The sequence below is a fragment of the Trichechus manatus genome, unplaced genomic scaffold, assembly GCF_000243295.1.
Source record: "Trichechus manatus latirostris isolate Lorelei unplaced genomic scaffold, TriManLat1.0 scaffold00175, whole genome shotgun sequence".
Classification (NCBI taxonomy): Eukaryota; Metazoa; Chordata; class Mammalia; order Sirenia; family Trichechidae; genus Trichechus; species Trichechus manatus.
Genome location: NW_004444111.1, coordinates 2,357,082 through 2,381,154, shown reverse-complemented (window position 1 = coordinate 2,381,154; position 24,073 = coordinate 2,357,082). Strand labels below are relative to the sequence as shown.

Here is a 24,073-nt window from a genome sequence, read left to right as displayed (position 1 = left end):
ATAATTTGTTATGATCCACACAGTCGAATGCCTTTGCATAGTCAATAAAACACAGGTAAACATCTTTCTGGTATTCTCTGCTTTCAGCCAAGATCCAGCTAACATCAGCAACAATATCCCTCATTTCATGTTCTTCTGAATCCAGCCTGAATCTCTGGCAGTTCCTTGTCACTGTACTGCTGCAACTGCTTCTGAATTATCTTCAGCAAAATTTTACTTGCAAGTAATATTAATGATATTGTTCAATAATTTCTGCATTCTGTTGGATCACCTTTGTTTGGAATGGGCACAAATATGGACCTCTTCCAGTGGGTTGGCCAGGTAGCTGTCTTCCAAATTTCTTGGCATAGACAAGCGATTGCTTCCATTGTTGCATCCATTTGTTGAAACTTCTCAGTTGGTATTCCACCAATTCCTGGAGCCTTGTTTTTCCCCAATGCGTCCAGTGCATCTTGGACTTCTTCCTTCAGTACCATCAGTTCTTGATCATATGCTACCTCCTGAAATGGTTGAACGTTGACCAATTCTTTTTGGTACAGTGACTCTGTGTATTCCTTCCATCTTCTTTTGATGCTTTCTGTGTTGTTTAATATTTTCCCTGCAGAACCCTTCAATATTGCTTGAATTTTTTCTGTAGTTTTTTCAGCTTGCAAAATACTGAGTGTATTCTTCCCTTGTGGTTTTCTAACTTCAAATTTTTGCACATTTCATTATAAAACTTTACTTTGTCTTCTCAAGTGGCCCTTTAAAATCTTCTGGTAAGCTCTTTAGTTCATCATTTCTTCAATTTGCTTTAACTACTCTCCATTCAAGAGCAAGTTTCAGAGTCTCTTCTGACATCCATTTTGGCCTTTTATTTCTTTCCTCTTTTTTTAATGACCTTTTTCTTGCTTCATGTATGATGTCCTTGATGTCATTCCACAACTCGTCTGGTCTTCGGTCATTAGTGTTCAATGTGTCAAATCTATTCTTGAGATGGACTCTAAATTTAGGTGGGATATACTCAAGGTCATACTTTGGCTCTTGTGGACTTGTAATTTTCTTCTGCTTCAACTTGAACTTGCATATAGGCAACTGATGGTCTTTTCCACTGTTGGCCCTAGCCTTGTTCTGACTGATGATATTGAGCTTCTCCATTGTCTCTTTCCACAGTCGATTTGATTCCTGTGTATTCCATCTGGCGAGGTCCACATGTATAGTCACCATTTATGTTGTTGAAAAAGGTTTTTGCAATGAAGAAGTCATTGATCTTGCAAAACCCTATCATGCAGTGTCTGCATCATTTCTATTAACAAGGCCATATTTTCCAACTACCGATCCTTCTTCTTTGTTTCCAACTTTCCCATTCCAATCACCAGTAACTATCAATGCATCTTGATTGCATGTTTAATCAATTTCAGACTGCAGAAGTTGGTAAAAATCTTCAGTTTCTCCATCTTTACCCTTAGTGGTTGGTGTGTAAATTTGAATAACAGTTGTATTAACTGGTCTTCCTTGTAGGCGTGTGGATATTACCCTATCACTTACAGCACTGGACTTCAGGATAGATCTTGAAATGTTCTTTTTGATGATGAATGTGATGCTATTTCTCATCAATTTGTCATTCCCAGTATAGCAGATCATATGATTGTCTGATTCAAAATGGCCAATGACAGTTCATTTCAGCTCACTAATATCTAGGATATCAATCTTTATATGTTCCATTTCAGTTTTGATGGCTTCCAATTTTCCCAGATTCATACTTCGTACATTCCATCTTCCGATTATTATTAATATTTGCAGCTGTTTATTCTCATTTTGAGTCATGCCACATCAGCACATGAAGGTCCCAAAAGCTTGACTCTATCCACGTCATTAAGGTCAAGTCTACTTTGAGGAGGTAGCTCTTCCTCTGTCATATTTTGAGTGCCTTCCAACCTGAGGGGCTCATCTTCAGGCACTATGAAAGACAATCTTCCACTGCTATTCATAAGGTTTTCACTGGCTAATTCTTTTCAGAAGTCAGACTGCCGGGTCCTTCTTCCTAGTTTGTCTCAGTCTGGAAGCTCAGCTGAAACCTGTCCTCCATGGGTGACCCTGCTGTTATCTGAATACCGGTGGCATAGCTTCCAGCACCACGGCAACATGCAAGCCACCGCAGTACGACAAACTGACAGACGATCAATAATTATCAACAGAACCCGTATACAAAGTTAATCTGTGTCTATACCAGTATCTATTTATATCTATAGCTATATTCACTATCCTTAGAAAGAAACTACCAAAAATAGACACCAGTGAGAATTAAATTTGAGATAGCTTTGGAAGGGCTTTGCAAAATCATTTTCTTTAATTGTGATAAATGTGCATGTGTAATTAAAATGTTTAGAAACAGGTTTAAATTGTTAAGGCTCGGCATTCATTGTTTTGCTGTAAGTTCATGAAAATTGTGGTTTTAAAGAGCATGTGTAACTGTCGATACATGTATTATGTATTTTAATACAACAGGGTAGTATGCATTTTCTTTTTTCTTTTTGCAGGGGGAGGTCACGTTCATTCATATTGTAGCATTTGGAATAATAAAACAGTAATTTGAAAAAAATTAATTAGCCAGTAATAGTCTTCATATAGTTAGTGAAGTTCTTCTAAGATATATCAGAGTCTTAAAGTGAAAACAATTGCATCCACTTAAAGGTTGTACAGACAAAAAAAGCAAAATTTCACATGCATTGCAATTTGGGAACAGCAATCTAGTCTCAAATTGCTTGTTTTTCTAATAAACTCTTATTTAAATCTGCTTAGGAGGATGAACCTCTGGCAAAAGAAGGGAAAGAAAGAGTTAAATAAAATAAATATAAGAAGGTCATTTCCACTGTAGTAGATTTTGTACAAAAGTAGCACAAGGTAATATTGACAATATCTCTTAAACAGCTGAATGACATCACTTGCAAAGCCTGAAGATTTTAAAATATGTATTTATACCAAACGTATTTATATATATAAAAAATCTGTTCTGACGTTTGTTGGAAATAAGTTGAATCTCCCTTTTCCCCCAGAGTATGCATGGTATATATGCTAACTTACTGAATTCATCCTTCATGCAATTCCAGTTTATTAAAGAGGTTAAAAATTTATAAAACGCTGATGGGATGTGGTTTTAATGCTTCATCACACTACCCATCATTTGCTTTTCAATCTAGATCAGAATGATCTTTCCTACTTCCCTGCAATCACCTACCTGCACAGCTAATATTTTCTGAATACTCTCTTGAGAGTCTGTCTGGAACTTGGCCAGCCTCATCTGGCTGGAGAGGGCCACCAGTTTGAAGTGCGTCTCCCATACCTTGTGTATCTTTCTTTGCAGCTGACAGAACTAGAGGGAGAGGGAGGGAGGAAAAAAACACAAGTCAGAGTAGGAGAGGAAATTAATGGCAGTGTTCAAGAAGAATGATGGAGGGAAATACAGAAAGCAGTCAATAGCCCATTCTGCCCTGTACGGACCTGACAGGAATTTCACAGTCTCTTGATTTTTCAGCCCACTCGTGTGCATTCATCAGAAACCAGTCACATCTGGCTGCCAGGATGGGGGGTTAATTTTCTCTAAATGCCTCAGCAGTTTTGTTCTAGCTGAGGCAAACTCTGTGACTGCAAAGCTGATGAGTAAAATATTTCTACTTCACCCAGTTTAACTCTAAACCGATAGCCTCAGGACATATTGAACCTTTCTTAAAAAAATAATCTTTTGAAGCTTTTTTGAACGGCACATCGGGTCAAGCCAAAGTTTAAAATGCAACTTTAAGACTTTGATGGACACCATTGCTTCTTTTTTTCCTCATAAAGCTTAGCATTGCTTGGTAATGTGTGCTTTAGAGCATGACAAAACTAAAGAGAATTAACTTAGCCATCAACTGCTGAGGGAGAACAATAGCAGGGAAGAAATTTCCAGCTAGAACTCCCTATTAATCTACCTCCCTCTGACCATGTGATGTGGAAACATCTCGCTGCACCCAAGTACAGTGGACGCAGTGCTTAGAAGCGACATGTTTAATACTGGATCTACCTAGAAACAGAAAGACTTCTTCTACAAGGCATTCTATATCATTTGACAAATTTAATAAAACAAACAGTGGAGGTTTCTACAAAAGTAACATACATTTGAATGGCTAGCATACCCTTACCATACAGAAGTGTTTTAATTAGAATAAACTTCAGAAAAATTAATGGTAAAAACAATACTCAAAAAAAAAAAAATCAAGATGTTTACATATAGTATATTCTGACTACTGAAAATTCCTAAAATTTTTGGTAGTTGGTAATGTGTATAATTGCTTATGTTGATTCCTTTTTAGTATATTTTGAAGAATAAAAACATAAAAATTAAAAAAAAAAGTTAAATATTACTTAATTCCAACTATGTTCCATTTATTGAACTGGGTAGCGGTTACGCGGTTGGATTAATTAAAAAAATTCATCAGACAATGCGTGTATGATTTGTGGACTTTTTGTATGCATATTTCAATAAAGCAGTTTACTTAAAAATTACCATTTTAAATACCTGGTGTTGCATGTGAATTGTTTATCATCATTATCTCCATTATATATTGCATTAAAGAAAAACAAAACCCTTTGCCGTTCTGTCAATTCCAACTCCTAGTGACCCTAAAGGACAGAGTAGAACTGCCCCGTGGCATTTCCAGGGAGCTATTAGTGGGTTCAAACTGCTGACTATTGGGTTAGCAGCCAAATGCTTAACCACTGCTCCAGCAGGGCTCCATATATTGCAATAAGCAGTGCACATATATATATATATATACTCTTGTATTTATGTTGGTTTATAGAAAAAAATAAAGCCTTTATTCTTGGTTATTTTAGGAAAAAAATATAACCTTGAAAGCTATGGATACGGTAGCTTAGTAAATTCTGAAATACATTACTCAGAATTAATTTATGGGCATTTCAGATAATTTAGGCTACTGAATTAAAAATTAACAGCACTTTTTTAAATTATGCCAATCTTTAAAAAAAATTTTTTCTGTAAGTAAACTAACAGTCAAAGAGGTGTGAGGAGATATGTTGTATCTTGATAAATCTGAACAATTTAGTCTATTAGGTATGTTCAAGCTAGATGAAAGTTCATATTAAAACTGATTTATTGTGATAGGGGCTGTCGAAGGTGAAAGATGTTAGGGGCCACGAGATGACACACAGGAGTTAGTGGCGGCCCTACAGTATTTAATGTATACAACAGTGATTTAAATTATCTTTTTTTAAAATTGTAGTTTAGATGAAGGTTTACAGAGCAAATTACTTTCTCATTAAACAATTAATACACACATTGTTTTATCACATTGGTTGCCAACCCTGCGACATGTCAACACTCTTCCCTTCTTTGACCTTGGGTTCCCCATTACCAGCTTTCCTGTTCCCTCTTGCCTTCTCGTCCTTGCCCCTGGGCTGGTGTGCCCATTTAGTCTCATTTTGTTTTATGGGCCTGTTTAACCTTTGGCTCCCCCAAGTGTCTGTCCGTTTCCCATACTGTGGGGGCTTGCGTGTTGCTGTGATGCTGGAAGCTATGCCACCAGTATTCAGATACCAGCAGGGTCACCCATGGTGGACAGGTTTCAGCTAAGCTTCTAGACTAAGACAGACTAGGAAGAAGGACCTGACAGGCTACTTCTGAAAAGAATTAGCCAGTGAAAACCTTATGAATAGCAGTGGAATATTGTCTGATACAGTGCTGGAAGATGAGCCCCTCAGGTTGGAAGGCACTCAAAATATGACTTGGGAAGAGCTGCCTCCTCAAAGTAGAGTCGAACTTAATGACATGGGTGTAGTTAAGCTTTCAGGGCCTTCATTTGCTGATGTGACACAATTCAAAATGAGAAGAAACAGCTGCAAACATCCATTAACAATTGGAACATGGAATGTACAAAGTATGAATCTAGGAAAATTGGAAATCTTCAAAAATGAAATGAAACGCTTAAATATCGATATCCTAGACATTCGGAGCTGAAATGGACTGCTATTGGCCATTTTGAATCGGAAATCGTATGGTCTACTATGCAGAGAATGACAACTTGAAGAGGAATGACATTGCATTCATTGTCAAAAAGAACATTTCAAGATCTATCCTGAAGTACAACTCTGTCAGTGATAGGATAATATCCATACACCTACAAGGAAGACCAGTTAATACGACTATTATTCAAATTTACGCACCAACCACTAAGTCCAAAGATGAAGAAATTGAAGATTTTTATCAACTTCTTCAGTCTGAAATTGATTGAACTTGCAATCAGGATGCATTGATAATTACTGGTGATTGGAATGTGAAAGTTGTAAACAAAGAAGAAGGATCGGTAGTTGGAAAATATGGCCTTGGTGATACAAATGATGTCAGAGATTGCATGACTGAATTTTGCAAGACCAACAACTTTTTCATTGCAAATACTTCTTTTCACCAACATAAATGGTGACTATACACATGGACCTCATTGGATGGAATACACAGTAATCAAACTGACTACATCTATGGAAAGAGACCATGGAAAAGCTCAATATCATCAGTCAGAACAAGGCCAGAGGCCGACTGCAGAACAGACCATCAATTGCTCATATGGAAGTTCAAGTAGAGACTGAAGAAAATTAGAAAAAGTCCATGACCTTGAGTATATTCCACTTGAATTTAGAGATCATCTCAAGAATAGATTTGACATGTTGAACACTAATGACCGAACACCAGACAAGTTGTGGAATGACATCAAGGACATCACACATGAAGAAAGCAAGAGGTCATTAAAAAGACAAGAGAGAAAGAAAAGACCAAAATGGATGTCAGAAGAGACTCTGAAACTTGCTCTTGAACATCGAGTAGCTACAGCAAAAGAAAGAAATGATGAAGTAAAAGATCTGATAGGAAGATTTCAAAGGGCAGCTCGAGAAGACAAAGTTAAATATTATAATGACATGTGCAAAGAGCTGGAGATAGAAAACCAAAAGGGAAGAAGAACACGCTTGGCATTTCTCAAGCAGAAAGAACTGAAGAAAAAATTCAAGCCTCAAGTTGCAACAGTGAAGGATTCTATGGGGAAAATATTAAACAACACAGGAAGCATCAAAAAAAGTTGGAAGGAATACACAGAGTCACTGTACCAAAAAGAAAACATTCAACCATTTGAAGAGGTAGCATATGATCAGAAACTAATGGTACTAAAGGAAGAAGTCCAAGCTGCACTGACGGCACTGGTGAAAAACAAGGCTCCAAGAATTGATGGAATATCAATTGAGATGTTTCAACAAACGGATGCAGTGCTGGAAGTGCTCACTCGTCTATGCCAAGAAATTTGGAAGACAGCTACCTGGCCAACCGACTAGAAGAGATCCATATTTATGCCTATTCCAAACAAAGGTGATCCAACCGAATGCAGAAATTATCGAACAATATCATTAATATCACACGCGAGTAAAATTTTGCTGAAGATCCTTCAAAAGAGGCTGCAGCAGTATATCAACAAGGAACTGCCAGAAATTCAGGCTGCATTCAGAAGAGGATGTGGAACGAGGGATATAATTGCCGATGTCAGATGGATCCTGGCTGAAAGCAGAGAATACCAGAAAAAATGTTTACCTGTGTTTTATTGACTATGCAAAGGCATTCGAATGTGTGGATCATAACAAATTATGGATAATATTGTGAAGAATGGGAATTCCAGAACACTTAATTGTGCTCATGATGAACCTATACGTAGATCAAGAGGCAGCTGTTCAAACAGAACAAGGGGATACTGCGTGGCTTAAAGTCAGGAAAGGTGTGTGTCAGAGTTGTATCCTTCCACTATACTTACTCAACCTGTATGCTGAGCAAATACTCTGAGAAGCTGGACTGTATGAAGAACGGGACATCAGGATTGGAGGAAGACTCATTAACCACCTGTGTTATGCAGATGACACAACCTTGCTTGCTGAAATTGAAGAGGACTTGAAGCACTTACTGATGAAGATCAAAGACCACAGCCTTCTGTATGGATTACACCTCAATGTAAAGAAAACAAAAATCTTCACAACTAGACCAGTAAGCAACATCATGATAAACAGAGAAAAGATTGAAGTTGTCAAGGATTTCATTTTACTTTTACCCACAATGAACACCCGTGGAAGCAGCAGTCAAGAAAACAAAGGACGCATTGCATTGGGAAAATCTGCTGTGAAAGACCTTTTTAAAGTGTTGGAAAGCAAAGATGTCACCTTGAAGACTAAAGTGGGCCTGACTCAAGCCATGGTATTTTCAATTGCATCATATGCACGCTAAAGCTGGACAATAAATAAGGAAGACCAAAGAAGAACTGACGCCCTTGAATTGTGGTGTTGGCAAAGAATATTGAATATCCCCTGGACTGCCAAAAGAATGAACAAATCTGTCTCGGAAGAAGTACAACCAGAATGCTCCTTAGAAGCAAGGATGGCGAGACTACGTCTTACACACTTTGGACATGTTATCAGGAGGCATCAGTCCCTGGAGAAGGATGTCATGCTTGGTAAAGTAGAGGGTCAGTGAAAAAGAGGAAGACCATCTACAAGATGGATGGACACACTGGCTGTAACAATGGGCTCAAGCATAACAACAATTGTGAGGATGGTGCAGGACTGGGCAGTGTTTCGTTCTGTAGTACATAGGGTTGTTATGAGTCAGATCCGACTTGACAGCACCTAACAACAACAACAACAATCTTTGGCTAAAGGGTGAACCTCAGGAGTGAGTTTAGAACTGAGTTAAAAGGGTGTCCGGGGGCCATACTCTCAGAGTTTCTCCAGTTTCTGTCAGACCAGTAAGTCTGGTCTTTTTTTGTGAGTTAGAATTTTGTTCTACATTTTCTCCAGTTCTATCTGAGACCCTTTATTGTGATCCCTGTCAGAGCAGCTGGTGGTAGTAGGCGGGCACCATCTAGTTGTGCTGGACTCAGTCTGGTGAAGGCTGTGGTAGTTGTGGTCCATTAGTCCTCTGGACTAATATTTTCCTTGTATCTTTGGTTTTCTTCATTCTCCCTTGCTCCAGATGGGGTGGGACCAGTAAAGTATCTAGATGGCTGCTCACAAGCTTTTAAAACCCGAGACACTACTCACCAAAGTAGAATGTAGAACATTTTCTTTATAAACTATGTTATGCCAATTGAGCAAGATGTTCCCCAAGACCATGGTCCCCAGTCCTCATCCCAGTAATTCAGTCCCTCAGGACCTTGGATGTGCCTATGAAGCTTCCATGACTTTGCCTTGCTCAAGCTGTGCTGGCTTCCCCAGTACTGTAAACTGTCTTACCTTTCACCAAAGTTACCACTTATCTATTGTCTAGTTAGTGTTTTTCCCTCCCTATTTCTCCCCTCCTTAGTAACCATCAGAGATTGTTTCTTTCTGTGTGTAAACCTTTTCATGAGTTTTTATAATAATAGTGTCATATAGTATTTGTCCTTTTGTGATTGACTTATTTCACTCAGCGTAATGCCCTCCAGATTCATCCATGTTGTGAGATGTTTCGCAGATTCATCATTGTTCTTTACTGTTGCATAATATTCCATTGTGTATATGTACCGTAGTTTGTTTATCCATTCATCTGTTGATGGGCATCTAGGTTGTTTCCATCTCTTTGCTATCATGAACAATGCTACAATGAACATGGGTGTGCATATGTCTATTCGTATAATGTGTCTTATCTCTCCGGGATATATTCCTAGGAGTGGGATTGCTGGATCATATGGTATTTCTATTTCTAGCTTTTTAAGGAAGCGTCATATTGTTTTCCAAAATAGTTGTACCATTTTACATTCCCACCAGCAGTTCATAGGAGTTCCAAGCTCCCTGCAGCCTCTCCAATATTTGTTATTTTCTGTTTTTTTGATTCGTGCCAGTAATGTCGGGGTGAGATGGTATCTCTCTGTGGCTTGATATTCATTTCTGTAATGGCTAGTGATCACCAGCAATTTCCTCATGTGTCTGTTAGCAGCCTGAATGTCTTCTTTGGTGAAGTGTCTGTTCATATCCTTTGCCCAATTTTAATTGGATTATTTGTCTTTTTGTTGTAGAGGTGTTGGATTTTCCTACAGATTTTAAAGATTAGACCTTTGTTGAGTTTGTCATAGCCAAAATATTTTTTCCCTAGTCTGTAGGCTCTTTTCACTTTTTTTGTGAAGTCTTTTGATGAGCAAAAGTGTGTAATTTTTAGGAGATCCCAGTTATTTAGCTTATCTTCTGATGCTTGTGTATTGTTAGTTAAGGTTTCTATCCTATTAATGCTGTGTATTAGGGCCTCTAGCATTGACCTTATTTTTTTTTTTTTCTAATATCTTTATAGTTTTGGTTTTATATTTAGGTCTTTGATCCATTTTGAATTAGTTTTTATGTATGGTGTGAGGTATGGGTCCTGTTTCATTTTTCTTAAAGGTGGACATCCTGTTTTGCCAGCACCATTTGTTAAAAGACAGTCTTTTCCTCATTTAATGGACTTTGGGCCTTTGTAAAAGATCAGGTGACCATAGGTAGATGGATTTACGTCTGGGTTCTTGATTCTGTTCTATTGGTCAATGTGGCTGTCATTGTACCAGTACCAGGCAATTTAGACTACTATAGCTATATAGTAGGTTCTGACGTCAGGTAGTGCGAGTCCTCATACTTTATACTTTTTCTTCAATAATGCTTTACATATCCAAAACCTCTTTCCTTTCCATATAAAGTTAATGATTAGTTTTTATATCTTGTTGAAGAATGCTATAGGTATCTGGATCAGGATTGCTTTGAATTTGTAGATTGTTTTGGGTAGTATTGACATTTTCACAATTTTGAGTCTACCTATCCATGAGCATGGTATGTTTTTCCATTTATGTAAGTCTCTTTTGGTTTCTTGCAGTAGTGTCTTGTAGTTTTCTTTGTGTAGGTCTTTTACATCCCTGGTTAGATTTATTCTTAAGTATTTTATTGTTTTATGGGCTATTATAAACGATATTGTTTTCCTAATTTCCTTTTTGTCATTCTCTTTGTTGGTGTATAGGAATCCAACTAATTTTTATATGTTTATCTTGTATCCTGCTACTCTGTTGAATCTTTCTTTTTGTTCCAGTAATTTTCTTTTGGAGTCTTTTGGGTTCTCTATGTATAGTATTATATCATCCACAAATAGGGGTAGTTTTACTTCTTCCTTACCAATTTGGATGCCCTTTATATTTCTTGCCTTATTGCTCTAGCTAGGACTTCCAGCACCATGTCAAATAGGAGTGGTGATAAAGGGCATCATTGTCTTATCCTATTCTCAGGAGGAACGTTTTCTCTCCATGAAGAATGATGTTGGCTATTGGTTTTGTACAGATGCCCTTTATTATGTTAAGGAATTCCCCTCCACACCTATTTTACTAAGACTTTTTATCAGGAATGGGTGTTGGACTTTGTTCAATGCCTTTTCTGCATCAATTGAGATGATCATGTGATTCTTTTGTTTTATTTATGTGGTGGATTACACTGATTGATTTTCTAATGTTGAACCATCCTTGCATACCTGGTATGAATCCCACTTGGTCATGGTGTATTATTTTTTTTGATATGATGCTGAATTCTATTGGCTAGAATTTTGTTGAGAATTTTTGCATCTATATTCATGAGAGATATTGGTCTGTAATTTTTTTTTTTTTTTTTGGCGATGTTTTTTGCTGGTATCAGGGTATGCTGGCTTCATATAAAGAATTCAGAAGCATCCCTTCCTTTTCTATGTTCTGAAATAGTTTGAGTAGCACTGGTGCAAGCTCTTCTTTGAACGTGTGGTAGAATTCTCCAGTGAAGCCATCTGGGTCTGGACTTTTTTTTGTTGTTGGGAGTATTTTTTTATTACATTTTCAATTTCTTCTCGTTATGGGGTCTGTTCAGATTTTCAACCTCAGTTTATGTTAGTTTAGGTAGGTAGTGTGTTTCTAGAAATTTGCCCATGTCCTATAGGTTTTCAAATTTATTGGAGTATAGTTTTTCATGGTACTTTGTTATGATCCTTTTTATTTCAGTTGGGTCTATTGTAATGTCCTCCATTTCATTTCTTATTTGGGTTATTTGCATCCTGTCCTGTTTTTCTTCTGTCAATTTGGACAGTGGTTTGGCAATGTTGTTGATCCTTTCAAAGAACCAACTTTTTGTTGATTCTTTCTATTGTTTTTCTATTCTCTAAATTTATTTCTGCTCTGATCTTTATTATTTCCTTTCTTCTTGTAGTCGTGGGTTTCTTTTGCTGTTCTCTTCCTATTTGTTTGAGTTGTGTAGCTAATTTTTTTATTTTGTCCCTTTGCTCTTTTTTGATGTATGCATCAAAAATTGGATTCTGAGCACTGCCTTTACTGTGTCCCAAATGTTTTAGTATGATGTGTTTTCATTCTTGTTTGATTCTAGAATTTTTTTCTGTTCTATCTTTGATTTCTTCTATTACCCAGTGGTTTTTAAGCAGGGTGTTATTCAGTTTCCATATATTTGAATTTTTTTCTTGCTCTTCCTGTTATAAATTTCTACTGTGATGGGGTTGTGATCAGAGAAGATACTTTGTATTATCTCAATGTTTTGGATTTTGTTGAGGATTGCTTTGAGGCCTAAGATGTGGTCTATTCTGGAGAACATATCATGTGCATTGGAAAAGAATGTGTACTTTGCTGCTGTTGGGTGGAGTGTTCTATATACGTCTGTGAGGTAAAGTTGGTTGATTGTGGTCTTTAGATCTTCTGTATCTTTGGTGAGTTTATTTCTAGATGATTTGTCCTTTACTGAGAGTGATGTGTTGAAGTCTCTTACTATTATTGTGGAACTGTCAGTTTCTCTTTTCAGTGCTGTTAGAGTTTGTTTTATGTATTTTGGAGCCCTGTCATTGGGTGTGTAGATATTCATTATGGTTATGCCTTCATGGTGGATTGTCCTTTTAATCATTATATAATGTTCTTCCTTGTCTTTTATGGTAGATTTTGTTTTAAAGTGTATTTTATCTGAGATTAGTATTGCCACTCCTGTTCTTTTTTGGTTGCTGTTTGCTTGATATAATTTTTTCCATCCTTATTTTTTAATATATTTATATCTTTGTTTCTAAGGTGTGTCTCTTGTAGACAGAGTATTGATAGTTTCTGTTTTTTTTATCCATTCTGTTACACTCTCTCTTTTTTGGGTGCATTTAAGCCATTTTTGTTCAGTATGATTGTTGATAGGTGTGAGTTTATTGCTGTCATTTTGTACTGCTTTTTTTGTGGTGCTGACATTTTCTTTGTTCCTCTTACTCCTCTGTGCTGAATTTCTTTTGTTTTTGGATTTTTTTTTCATTTCTTTGGTTTTTGTAGATTTTGTGTTTACTGAGAATTTGTGTTCTTATTCTTTATTTTGATGAGTAGGTTTGTTAACTTTTTTGTGGTTACCTTGAAATTTACCACTATCTTCTCAAGTTTAAACCAGTCTTTTATTATTTATATTCCTTTACTTCCTCTCCATTTGAAGGCTTTATACCTACATAGTTTATTCCCTCTTTTATTGTTCTGATGTTGTGATTTACAGCTTGACCTCTCTGGTTCCCTGTTGTATGTCTTTTAGTTTTGTTTTAGTCCTGAGAGTTCATTACCTATGTTGGTATCTCACCGATGCTGTCTTTTGTCCTAGATTCAGCATGTTGTCTGATGTTGTTGGTTCTCTAACCAAAGGACTCCCTTTAATAATTCTTGTAAGTTTGGTTTGTTTTTACATAGTCCCTTAATTTCTGTTTGTCTGGAAATGTCCTAATTTCATCATCTTATTTGAGAGAGAGTTTTGCAGGATATATTATTCTTGGTTGGCTTTTTTTTTCTTTCAAGGTTTTATCTATGTCATCCCATTGCCTGCATGGTTTCTGATGAGTAATCAGAGCTTAGACTTATTGTTTCCCCTCTGTATGTGACTTTTTGTTTTTCTCAAGCTGCTCTCAAGATTCTTTCTCTTTTGTTTTAGCTAGTTGTGATTATGATATGTCTTGGCAATTTTCTTTTTGGGTCTATCCTATATGGGGTTCCTTGAGCTTCTGGGATGGTTGGCTTTTCGTCTTTCATGATATTAGGGAAGTTTTCTGTCAGCAAATCTACAGTGATCTTCTCTGTTTTTTCTGTTTTCTCCCTCTGTTCTGGAGCTCTGATCACATGAATATTTTTGCTTTTGTTTGTATGCCATATCTTTCTCAGGGTTTCTTCATTCTTCTTCATTCTTTTTTCTGATTTTTCCTCAAAGTGGTAACCAAGGATTTGTCTTCAATTTTGCTGATACTGTCTTCCATTGTTTCGAATTGGCTCCTAAAAACTTCTATTGCACTGTTGTTTTATAAAATCTTGTTTATCTTTTGAATTTCTAACTACCATTTGTTATGATTTCTAGTTGTTAATTTATTTTGACATTTTGTTCCTGTATTATTTTTCTGAATTCTTCCATTACTTTGTCTGTGTTCTCCCTGATTTTGTCTGTATTTTCCATGATTTTATCTATTTTTTCCTTATGTCTGTCTTTCCTTCATCTCTTGGAGAACCCTGAATATTAGAGTTTTGAATTTCCTATCAGGTAGTTCCAGTTTGTTTTCTTCTACCAGAAGGTCATTTGGTGTTTTATTTTGGTCACTTTCTGGAGCAATCTTGTTCTGTTTTTTCTACTTTTTGATATTGTCTGCTGTCTCTGAGACAGTCAGGAATTATTTCCTTCACTTATTGATTGTAGATTTGTTTGTTTCATTCTGCTTTTTTATTTTTATTTGTTATGTAAGGGCAAGTGGGCTGGGCGTGTTTTGCTGCTTGCTCGCCTGTGGGCACAATACTTCTCGCCACCTCATTCAGGTGGCATGGCTGTTCACTCAGCTCTGGTGTAGCAGGATGAGTCCAGCCGGGGTGGATGGGCAGGGATGGGTAGTCTGTGGCACAGTATGGGGCATGGCCAGGGGCAGTGCAGGTCCGGGTCTGGGGGATTGCATCGGTGCTGCTTAGGGATGTGGCACTTGGCACACAGTGCAGATAGCCAGGAGGGAATGGAGAGGATGTGATGCATGGAGCTAAGTGGGTGAGTGACAGAAGAGAAAGAAGAGAGATAAACAAAAACAAAAAAAGAAAAACAAGAAAAAAAGAAGGAAAAAAACAAAAAAAAAAAAGTTGAAGATAAAATGGTGGCATGGTAGGATTCAGTGGGTGGGGGCAGGGCAGACCTGGTGATGTCATGTGCTGGTAGCTCTCTAGCCCAGCAGTGCATTTGGCCGGTCCAGAAGGGGTGTGGGTGGCTACCAGATCTAGGTGGGTGGGAGAAAAGAAGGGAAAGAGGTGAAAGAGAGAGTAGAAACCAACAAAAAAATAAATAAAAACAACAACAAAAATTAATAAATAAAAAAATATGTTGGCAGGGGAGCCGGCTGTTAAGGGAAGGGTGGAGCTGAGGTGGTGGAGAGCTAATGTTTCTCTCTTGCTGTCTTGCATGGCACAGCCATCAGGAAGGGACTGAGGCAGTGCATGGTCTAGGTGGAAGGGAGAAGGGAAAGGGAGAAGGGAAAAGATAAAAGAAAAAGAAAAATTATGGCCCTGAGGGAGCCTGCCTGTGGGGGCAGTGCAGACCTGGGGAGGCTATGTGCCAAAGGCTCTCCAACCGAGTGGTACAGCACACATGCCAAGAAGGTTGGTGATGGCAACACAGACCTGAGGAGGCCACCCACCAGTGACTCTGTAGTCATGCAATGCAGCACAGCCCCTCAAGAAGGGGTGGGAACGATGCACAGGGCTAGGTGGGCAGTAGGAAGGAAAGGAAGGAAAGGAGAGAGAGAGAAGAAACAGAAAGAAAGAAAGAAATGAACAAAGTAACAAGCCAAAAAGTATGGCACTGAGTGAGCTGGTTGGTGGGGTTAGCTCAGACCTGTGGAGGCTGTGTACTGGTGGCTCCCCAGCCAAGTGGTGCAGCAAGGCCTGTCAAGAAAATGTGGGTATGGCACATGGGGCCAGGTGGAAGGGATAAAGGAAAGGAAGGAAGGGATAGAGAGAGAAGAAACAAAGAGAAAAACAACAACAACAACAAAGAAAAAAATATGGTGCTGAAGGAGCCAGGCATTGGGGGTGGCCCTGACCTGGGGATGCCATGCGCTGGTGGCTCTCTAGCCGAGCAGTGCAACACTGCCCATTGAGAAGGGGCAGGGGCAGTTCACGGGCCTAGGTGGGCTGGAGAAAAGAAAGGAAGGAAGGGAGAGAGAGAAGAAACCATAAAAGAAAAAAAAAAAAAAAAAAGACACTGAGGGAGCCTGCCAGAGGGTTGTAGCATGGACCCTAGGAGGCTGCGCACCAGTGGCTCTCCAGCAGAGTGGTGTGGCACAGCCCGCTAAGAAGGGGTGGGGATATCACACAAGGCTTAGAGGGCAGGAGAAAGGAAAGGGAGAAAGGAAGCGAGAGAAGAAACAGGAAAAGAAAAAATGGCACCGAGGGAACTTGCTGGCAGGGCCAGAGCAGACCTGGGGTGGCTGTGCACTGATGACTCTCTAGCCAAGGGGTGTGGAACAGTCTGTCAAGAAGGGGAGGGGACAAAACATGGGGCTAGCCGGGTAAGAGAAAGGAAAGGAAAGAGGTAGAGAGAGAGAGAAGCAACAACAAAAAAACCCCCAAAAAACAATAACAAAAAAGCAACAAAAACTAAAAAAATGGTATTGAAGGGGCCAGCAGGTGGCGGCTGGTGGACCTCAATGGCAGTGAGCTAGTATGTCTCTGGTCGAGCGACCATGGCCAACTGGAAAGCAGTAGAGCTTATGTAGAGGGAAGAAGGATGAGGGGTGGGAATGCATGTATCCCTGGTTACCGGGTGTTCTGTCTCCTGTTGGGAGCTCTGAGAAGCTGCCTTCCTGTTCACCCTGTCTGCATTCCTTGCTGACTCTAGTCCAAGATGGCAAATCCATGCCATGATAGCTGGTAGAGGATCTCCAGGCCACAGCTCTCCTTATTAACTGTTTTCTGTCAATTTCTTATATCATTTGGTGCTTGATCAAATTCTTTATTCCTTCGTTCGATGCTTAGGGTTCCAGGATTGACATCTGTAGCTGTTTTACTTAGTTTTTCGGGTATTTGCTTCAGAAGGACTGCATGGTGCATCTGTCTATAGTGCCATGCTGGCTCTGTCTGGATTTGAATGATCTTAATTAAATTTTATTAAAAAATTAAATGTGTAATAGGCCCATACTTAAATTAGAAAGTTCTTAAATTTGAAATTATGAACAAGGATAAACAAGCTGATATTTAGCGACGTCTGTCAGTTTGCCCTGCTGTGGTGGCCTGCATGTTGCTGTGATGCTGGAATCTATGCCACTGGTCTTCAAATACCAGCAGGGTCACCCAGCGTAGACAGATGTCAGCTGAACTTCCAGACTAAGGACTTTCTAAGGACTAAGGTGCCCCTGACCCAAAGCATGGTGTTTTCAATCACCTCATATGCATGGATAAACTTGACAATGTGTAAGGAAGACCTAAGAAGAACTGATGCTCTTGAATTACAGTGTTGGCAAGAATATTGAATATGCCGCGGACTACCAGAAGAACAAACAAATCTGTTTTGGTAGAAGTACAGCCAGAATGCTCCTTAAAAGCAAGTGTGGCCCGACTTCATTGCATATACCTTGGATATGTTACCAGGAGACCTGTTCCTGGAGAAGGACATCATACTTGGTAAAGTAGAGGGTCAACGAAAAAGAGGAAGACCTTCAATGAGATAGACTGACACAGCGGCTGCAACAATGGGCTTAAACATAACAACGATTGTGAGGATGATGCAGGACAGGGCAGTGTTTCGTTCTGTTGTATACAGGGTTACTATGAGTTGGAACTGACTCGACAGACCTAACAACAACAAACTTCAATAGCAGCCCTGGTGGCGCAGTGGTTAACAGCTTGGCTGTTAGCCAAAAGGTACACAGTTTGAATCCACCAGCCTCTCCTTGGAAATCCTATTGGGCAGTTCTACTCTGTCTTAGAGAGTCGCTATGAGTTGGAATTGACTCGACAGCAATGCATATACTCTACAAGCAAAGCTGCTTTCCTAATAATTTTAGTTTATAACCAGGTAAAATATCCTCCACCTCTACTTCCATCCTTGCCTTTTTAAAAAACAAAATCTCCATGTAATAGGTTACATTTTTATATAAAACCAAATATCAAATAACATATTTTTAAAATATACATGAACTATGAAGTTATTCTCAAGAATGTTTCTAACGCTTATTTTTCTTCCCTTATTGAAGGTTTGTTGTTGTTGTTAGTTACCATCAAGTCAATTCCAACTCATGGCGACTCCATGTATGCAGAGTAAAACTGCTCCTTAGAGTTTGCAAGGCTGAGACCTTTCAGAAGCAGATCACCAGGCCTGTTTTCCCATGTGTCTCTGGGTAGAACTACCAGCCTTTTGGCTAGCACGTAACCGTTTGATCCACTCAGGTAGCTTTTGGAAAAAAAAATCAAACTCATTGCTGTCAGTTTGATTCCGACTCATAGCAACAGCAATGGGTTTGGCCCCTTCAGTGCCATATTTTGTTTTGTTTGGTTTTTTTTTTTTTTTGGCTGTTTTTTGTTGCTTATCTCTCTCTCCCTCCCTTCCTTTCGTTCTCCCTCCCACTTAACCACTGTGCCACCAGGGCTCCACCGTAGAGTATATTATCTCTGAAATTACACAAGGAAAACTATTTTAACACGTATGTTATCATATAGTTCTTTACGTACTGACTCAATATACTGTAGTCTGAGGTGAACATTCTGCATGAAGAGGATACCCATTGCTGTCAACTCAAAGTGACCCTACAGGACAGAGTAGAATTGTCCCATAGAGTTTCCAAGGATCGGCTTGTGGATTGGAACTGTCAACCTTTTGGTTAGTAGCCTGAGCTCTTAACCACTGAACCACCTGGGTTCCATGCATGAAGAGGAAATATTCATGTAAATAAATACAATATGCTAAATGAAGCTATTTTCCTAACAAAGGCAAATATTCTGGTGACAAGTGTCAGCTATTATAGACATGACTCATTTGAACAGGCTAGTTAATAGGTTGATTACATTCACTGTGGGCTTGTTGAAGTAGCTTCCCTTTAACTCCAATTTACAGATGAGAAAACTGTAAATTAAAGAGGTTAACTTGCTTTAAGTTATATACATCTGCCTGATTTAAAATTCATATCCTTAGCCATGATGCCCTAATACTGATTAGATTCTAGTGGTTTTTCTCCTTCTCCCTCTGATATTTTACCAGTCACTTCTGGATTAAGGTTGGTCTAAGGAATGTTTTGAAAAACTCAAGGGTTCTGTGGACCTTGGTCACAGAGCTTCCTGGAAAGTAGAGTGTAATGCAAAATGAACACCTCTCTACTCCTGTTAGATTTTAGTAAGAAATGCATAATAAAATCTTATTCACGTATCATATGTGTCCAAATTATTGTCAGCTTCAGACTTTACTGGATTATTTTAATTTGGGATTTTCAAGACAAAATCAAATGGAAATTTACCCTGTATAGAAATGGAATAATAGATTATCAAGATAACAAAAGTTCACAGTAGTTAACCAGAAATAACTGGTTTTAAAATAACGGCTGTGGGATAGACTCTCCTAAGGCTCATTTAATGAAATCATATATCTCAGTGAAATGTCACTGTCTTAGTCATCTAATGCTGCTATAACAGAAATATCACAAGTGGCTTTAAAAAAGAGAAATTTGTTTTCTCACAGTCCAGTAGGCTACAAGTCCAAATTCAGGGCATCAGCTCCAGGCGAAGGCTTTCTCTGTTGGCTCTGGAGGAAGGTCCTTGTCATCAGTCTTCTCTTGGTCTGGGAGCATCTCAGCGCAGGAACCCCAGGTCCAAAGAATGCACTCTGCTCCTGGCGCTGCTTTCTTGGTGGTATGAGGTTCCCCTGTCTCTCTGCTCTTTTCTCTTTTCTATGTCTCTAAAGAGATTGGCTTAAGACACTATCTAATCTTGTAGACCTCATCAATATAACTGCTGCTAATCCATCTTATTACATCACAGTGATAGAGTTTACAACACATAAGGAAATCATATCACATTACAAAATGGTACACAATCATAGAACACTGGGAATCATGACCCAGCCAGGTTGACAGATATTTTGGGGGGATACAATAAAATTCATGTCCTTGCCACATGTAAAACATATTCACCCCACTATATCATAGCAAAAGTCTTAAATCAACTCCAAGTCCAAAATTAAAGATTCCTCTTCATCTGTGAAATCTAGAATACAAAGTTATCTGCTTCCAAAGTACAATGGTGCAACAGTTGGGTACAAGCTAGATATTTCCACTACAAATAAGAGAAATTGGAGGGAAAGAAAGGATAATAGGCACCAAGCAAGTCAGCAGAACACATTATATTCGCCCTCAAGGCTTGAAAATAATCTTCTGTTCTCTGAGACCATTTACACAATAGCCCTGTCCTCCAGACTCTAGGTATGGGCCACACTCTCCGGATTCTGAGTGGACGCCTCTTGGCCTTGGGCTACGGCTCCGCCTTCCAGACCCACTGAGATGGCATCTCTGCTCCCTTGGCTTTAGGTGCACCATTCTCCTAGTCCACCTGAGTGGTGACTCCACCCTTAGAAACACCAGAGGCCATGGTTCCACCCTTTGAAATCCCAGAAGTCCTGGCCATACCTTTTGAGACTGAGGCAGTTTGGCTTCTTGTGTTCATTGTCTCTTCACCTTCTGCTTCCTGTGGCCTCTAGGCTCCGTGGGCCCCACACTCACATCTGCCCTGCTGGGGCAACTGTTTCAAAGCTCTGTAGCTCCACTGGTAAGTGCCCGGAGGTACCCCACTCCACCAGGAAGACTCCTGAGGACAGGCACTCAGCTCTCCCGCTCCATGGGTCGGCTCTAGTGCTGTCTTGCATTGGTCTCCTGGTTCTGCTGCTGCTGGTTCCCTGCCACTGTTGCTTCTCTGCTGCTGCAGGTTCTCTGCTGCTGTTAGTTCTCTGCTGCTGCCACTCCTCTATCCATTCACAGTTTCAAAACCGCTTCCACATTTTGGGTATCTGTTAGAGCAGCACCCCACTACCAGTACCAAATTCTGTCTTAGTCACCTAGTGCTGTTATAACAGAAATACCACAAGTGGATGGCTTTAACAAAGAGAAATTTATTCTCTCACAGTCCAGTAGGCTACAAGTCCAAATTCAGGGCATCAGCTCCAGGGGAAGGCTTTCTCTGTTGGCTCTGGAGGAAGGTCCTTGTCATCAGTCTTCCCTTGGTCTGGGAGCATCATCTCAGTGCAGGAACCCCTGGTCCAAAAGATGCGCTCTGCTGCTGGCGCTGCTTTCTTGTGGTATGAGTTTCGCCTGTCTCTCTACTCACTTCTGTCTTGTATATTTCAAAAGAGACTGGCTTAAGACACTATCTAATCTTGCAGACCTCACCAATAAAACTGCCACTAATCCCTCTTATTACTGCATAGTGGTAGAGTTTACAACACATAAAGAAATCACATCAGATTACAAAATGGTACACAATCATAGAATACTGGGAATCATGACCCAGCCAAGTTCACAGATATTTTTGGGGGACACAATTCAATCCATAACGGTCACTTATAGCAAAATGCTACTTTAATTTTTTGGAGAGTTCTCCCCATTTCAATGCCATGGTTATTTGGCATTAACTTAGCTCAAAAGATCCCAGTTTCCTGAAGACCCTAGGACACTTGGAACTACCTCATGAATATACAACTGAATTGACTCGATGGCAATGGGTTTGGTTTTTGTCAAAGGAAATAATAAATTAATACTATGGTATTCACAAATATAACAAAAAACAAATAAAAGGGTGATGAGTTTTAGAGGAATTCTTTAAGTGAAGGTGATTTTTACAAGAGGGAACTCTTCAACAGGTGTAACCAAAGCAAACTGGATGGTAATGTTTTCCACATCCACATCTTAAATGAGAAACAGCCCTGTGTAGTAGTTTATTTTTATTCAGTTGTCTGCATTCAAGCTTGAGGTAGACAAAAAGGCCTTAAATTTGTCCAAATATAGGTGTTAACTCAAGCCTCTTAAGTAGAGAAGTTCCTGAAAAACTACTTAAGAAAGAGTAATATCTCAAAAAGGAGGGGTTTTTTTGCGGGGGGAAGTCTATAGCTATAGGCCACTGGAAAAAGAATTATCAACGGGAAAAACTGAGAGAGGTCTTAAAGAAAGAAGAACCAGCATCCTATAAAAGTGTTCCTTACACACATACATTAAGGACAAGAAGACGATCAACAATAATGTACAAGATAAAATACTTTAAAGGATGGTTGATTTAATCTATAAATTAGCCACTGTTACAGATAGAATTTTGTCCCCCCAAAATCTGTGTTGTAAATCCTAGCCTCTATGCCTGTGGTTATGATCGCATTTGGGAATGGGTTCTCTTTGTAAATTAAACAGGATTAGTGTAGGGTGTATCTTGACTCAATCTCTTTTGAAATATAAATTAAACAAGAAAGTGAGAGAAGCAGAGTTGGGGGTAAGATAGATGCCAAGACAGGTGCAGATCTCCTAGGAACCAGGAAGCAGAAGCTGAAGACACAAGGACCTTCCTCCAGAGCTGACAGAGAGAGAAAACCTTCCCCTTGAGCCGGTGCTCTGAATTCAGACTTCTAGCCTCCCAGACTGTGAGGAAATAAAATTCTGTTTGTTAAAGCCATCCACTTGTGCTATTTCTATTATAGCAGCACTAGATAACTAAGACAACCACAATAAAAATTATTTCAGGAAAATGGTTGGTTAATGTAAAGTCTAATCGTAAGGTGCCAAGAGATAATGACTATTCAATATTTATTAAAATAAACTCAATTAAAGTGAACTGGTAAAATTGTAGTGGCAAAAATGAAGATGCAAATAAGAATTTTTACTAATTAATGAATGCAGGGAAAATAAACCAAGTAAATGGAAGAGAAACAAAAACATATAACAGGAAAACTAAAGAAAGAGAGAGTTAAACTGTGAACAGAAAAGTCCTTCAGGTGAAGCAGAATTTAGGTTGGAAAACCAAAGGAACTGGAATGTTTTTGGACCTTAATTAACCCAGTGTTTCTGGAATGAAACACTTAAATGATTATAATATTGAAATAAAATCATTTATCTCTGAAATGATTATAATCCTGCCTTCTCTTTCAAATTTTTAGGAAAGGTGGGGGAATAAGGAAGGAAGTGGTAGAGAAGGAGAAAAGACAGTGAGAAACACAAAGATACTGGACGGGAGAAGCACAAGCATATCAAAGGACTTGGCATGTACTTCAAAGTAAGAATGGAGAATTAGTTCAAATCCACCCAGAGGTGGCTCAGAAGACAGGCCTGGCAATGTGCTTCCAAAAGGTCAGAGCCTTGGAAACCCTATAGAGCAGTTCTACTCTGCACAAATGGGGTCTCCATTAGTTGGAATCAACTTGACAACAACTAACAACAACAGATTAACTGGGTTGCCACTTAGTCCCATACCAACGTTACAAGACTTTTGGAAGAGAATGGATATATTCTCATACACAACTAAGGAGGTACATATTAGAACAGGAGAAGAGTCCATTTGAAAAAAGTATCTTTAATTCCATTGCCCTTAATTTTGTATATTGTTATTTATTACTTGCCATTGTGTTGGTTCTGACTCATGGCAATCCTGTGTACAAAGAACAAAAGATTACCTAGTCTCAATTTTGTATATGAAAGTGTAAATCAGGCCATTCAGCTATTTAGCATTAGTATTATAAAGCATTTACAGCACATAAAACCTACAATCATGGGTTTAAATTTATATTATTATATTGCTGTTATAAATGTAAAAAAAAATCACAATATGCCAAGAATAAGATAACAGTATTTGATATTGTTATTACAACTACAGATCTCAAGAACATCAGGGCTAGCCATAGCCAAAATGGAAACCCTGTGGCATAGTGGTTAAGAGTTCGGCTACTAACCAAAAGGTCAGCAGTTTGAATCCACCACATGCTGCTTGGAAACCCTAAGGGGCAGTTTTTCTCTGTCCTGTAGGGTCCCTAGGAGTTGGAATTGACTCAATGGCAATCGGTATAGTCAAAATTAACA

General features: G+C 38.9%; 1 protein-coding gene across 1 annotated transcript in view; it reads right to left on the bottom strand.

The window, feature by feature from the left end:
- CCDC178 (coiled-coil domain containing 178) overlaps positions 1-24,073 on the bottom strand; it is a 477,152-nt gene that overhangs the window by 58,073 nt on the left and 395,006 nt on the right. Inside the window, exon 19 of the mRNA XM_004386900.1 lies at positions 3,218-3,352. Within this exon, the coding sequence (XP_004386957.1) occupies positions 3,218-3,352 (135 nt within the window). The remainder of the gene's footprint in view (positions 1-3,217; positions 3,353-24,073) is intronic.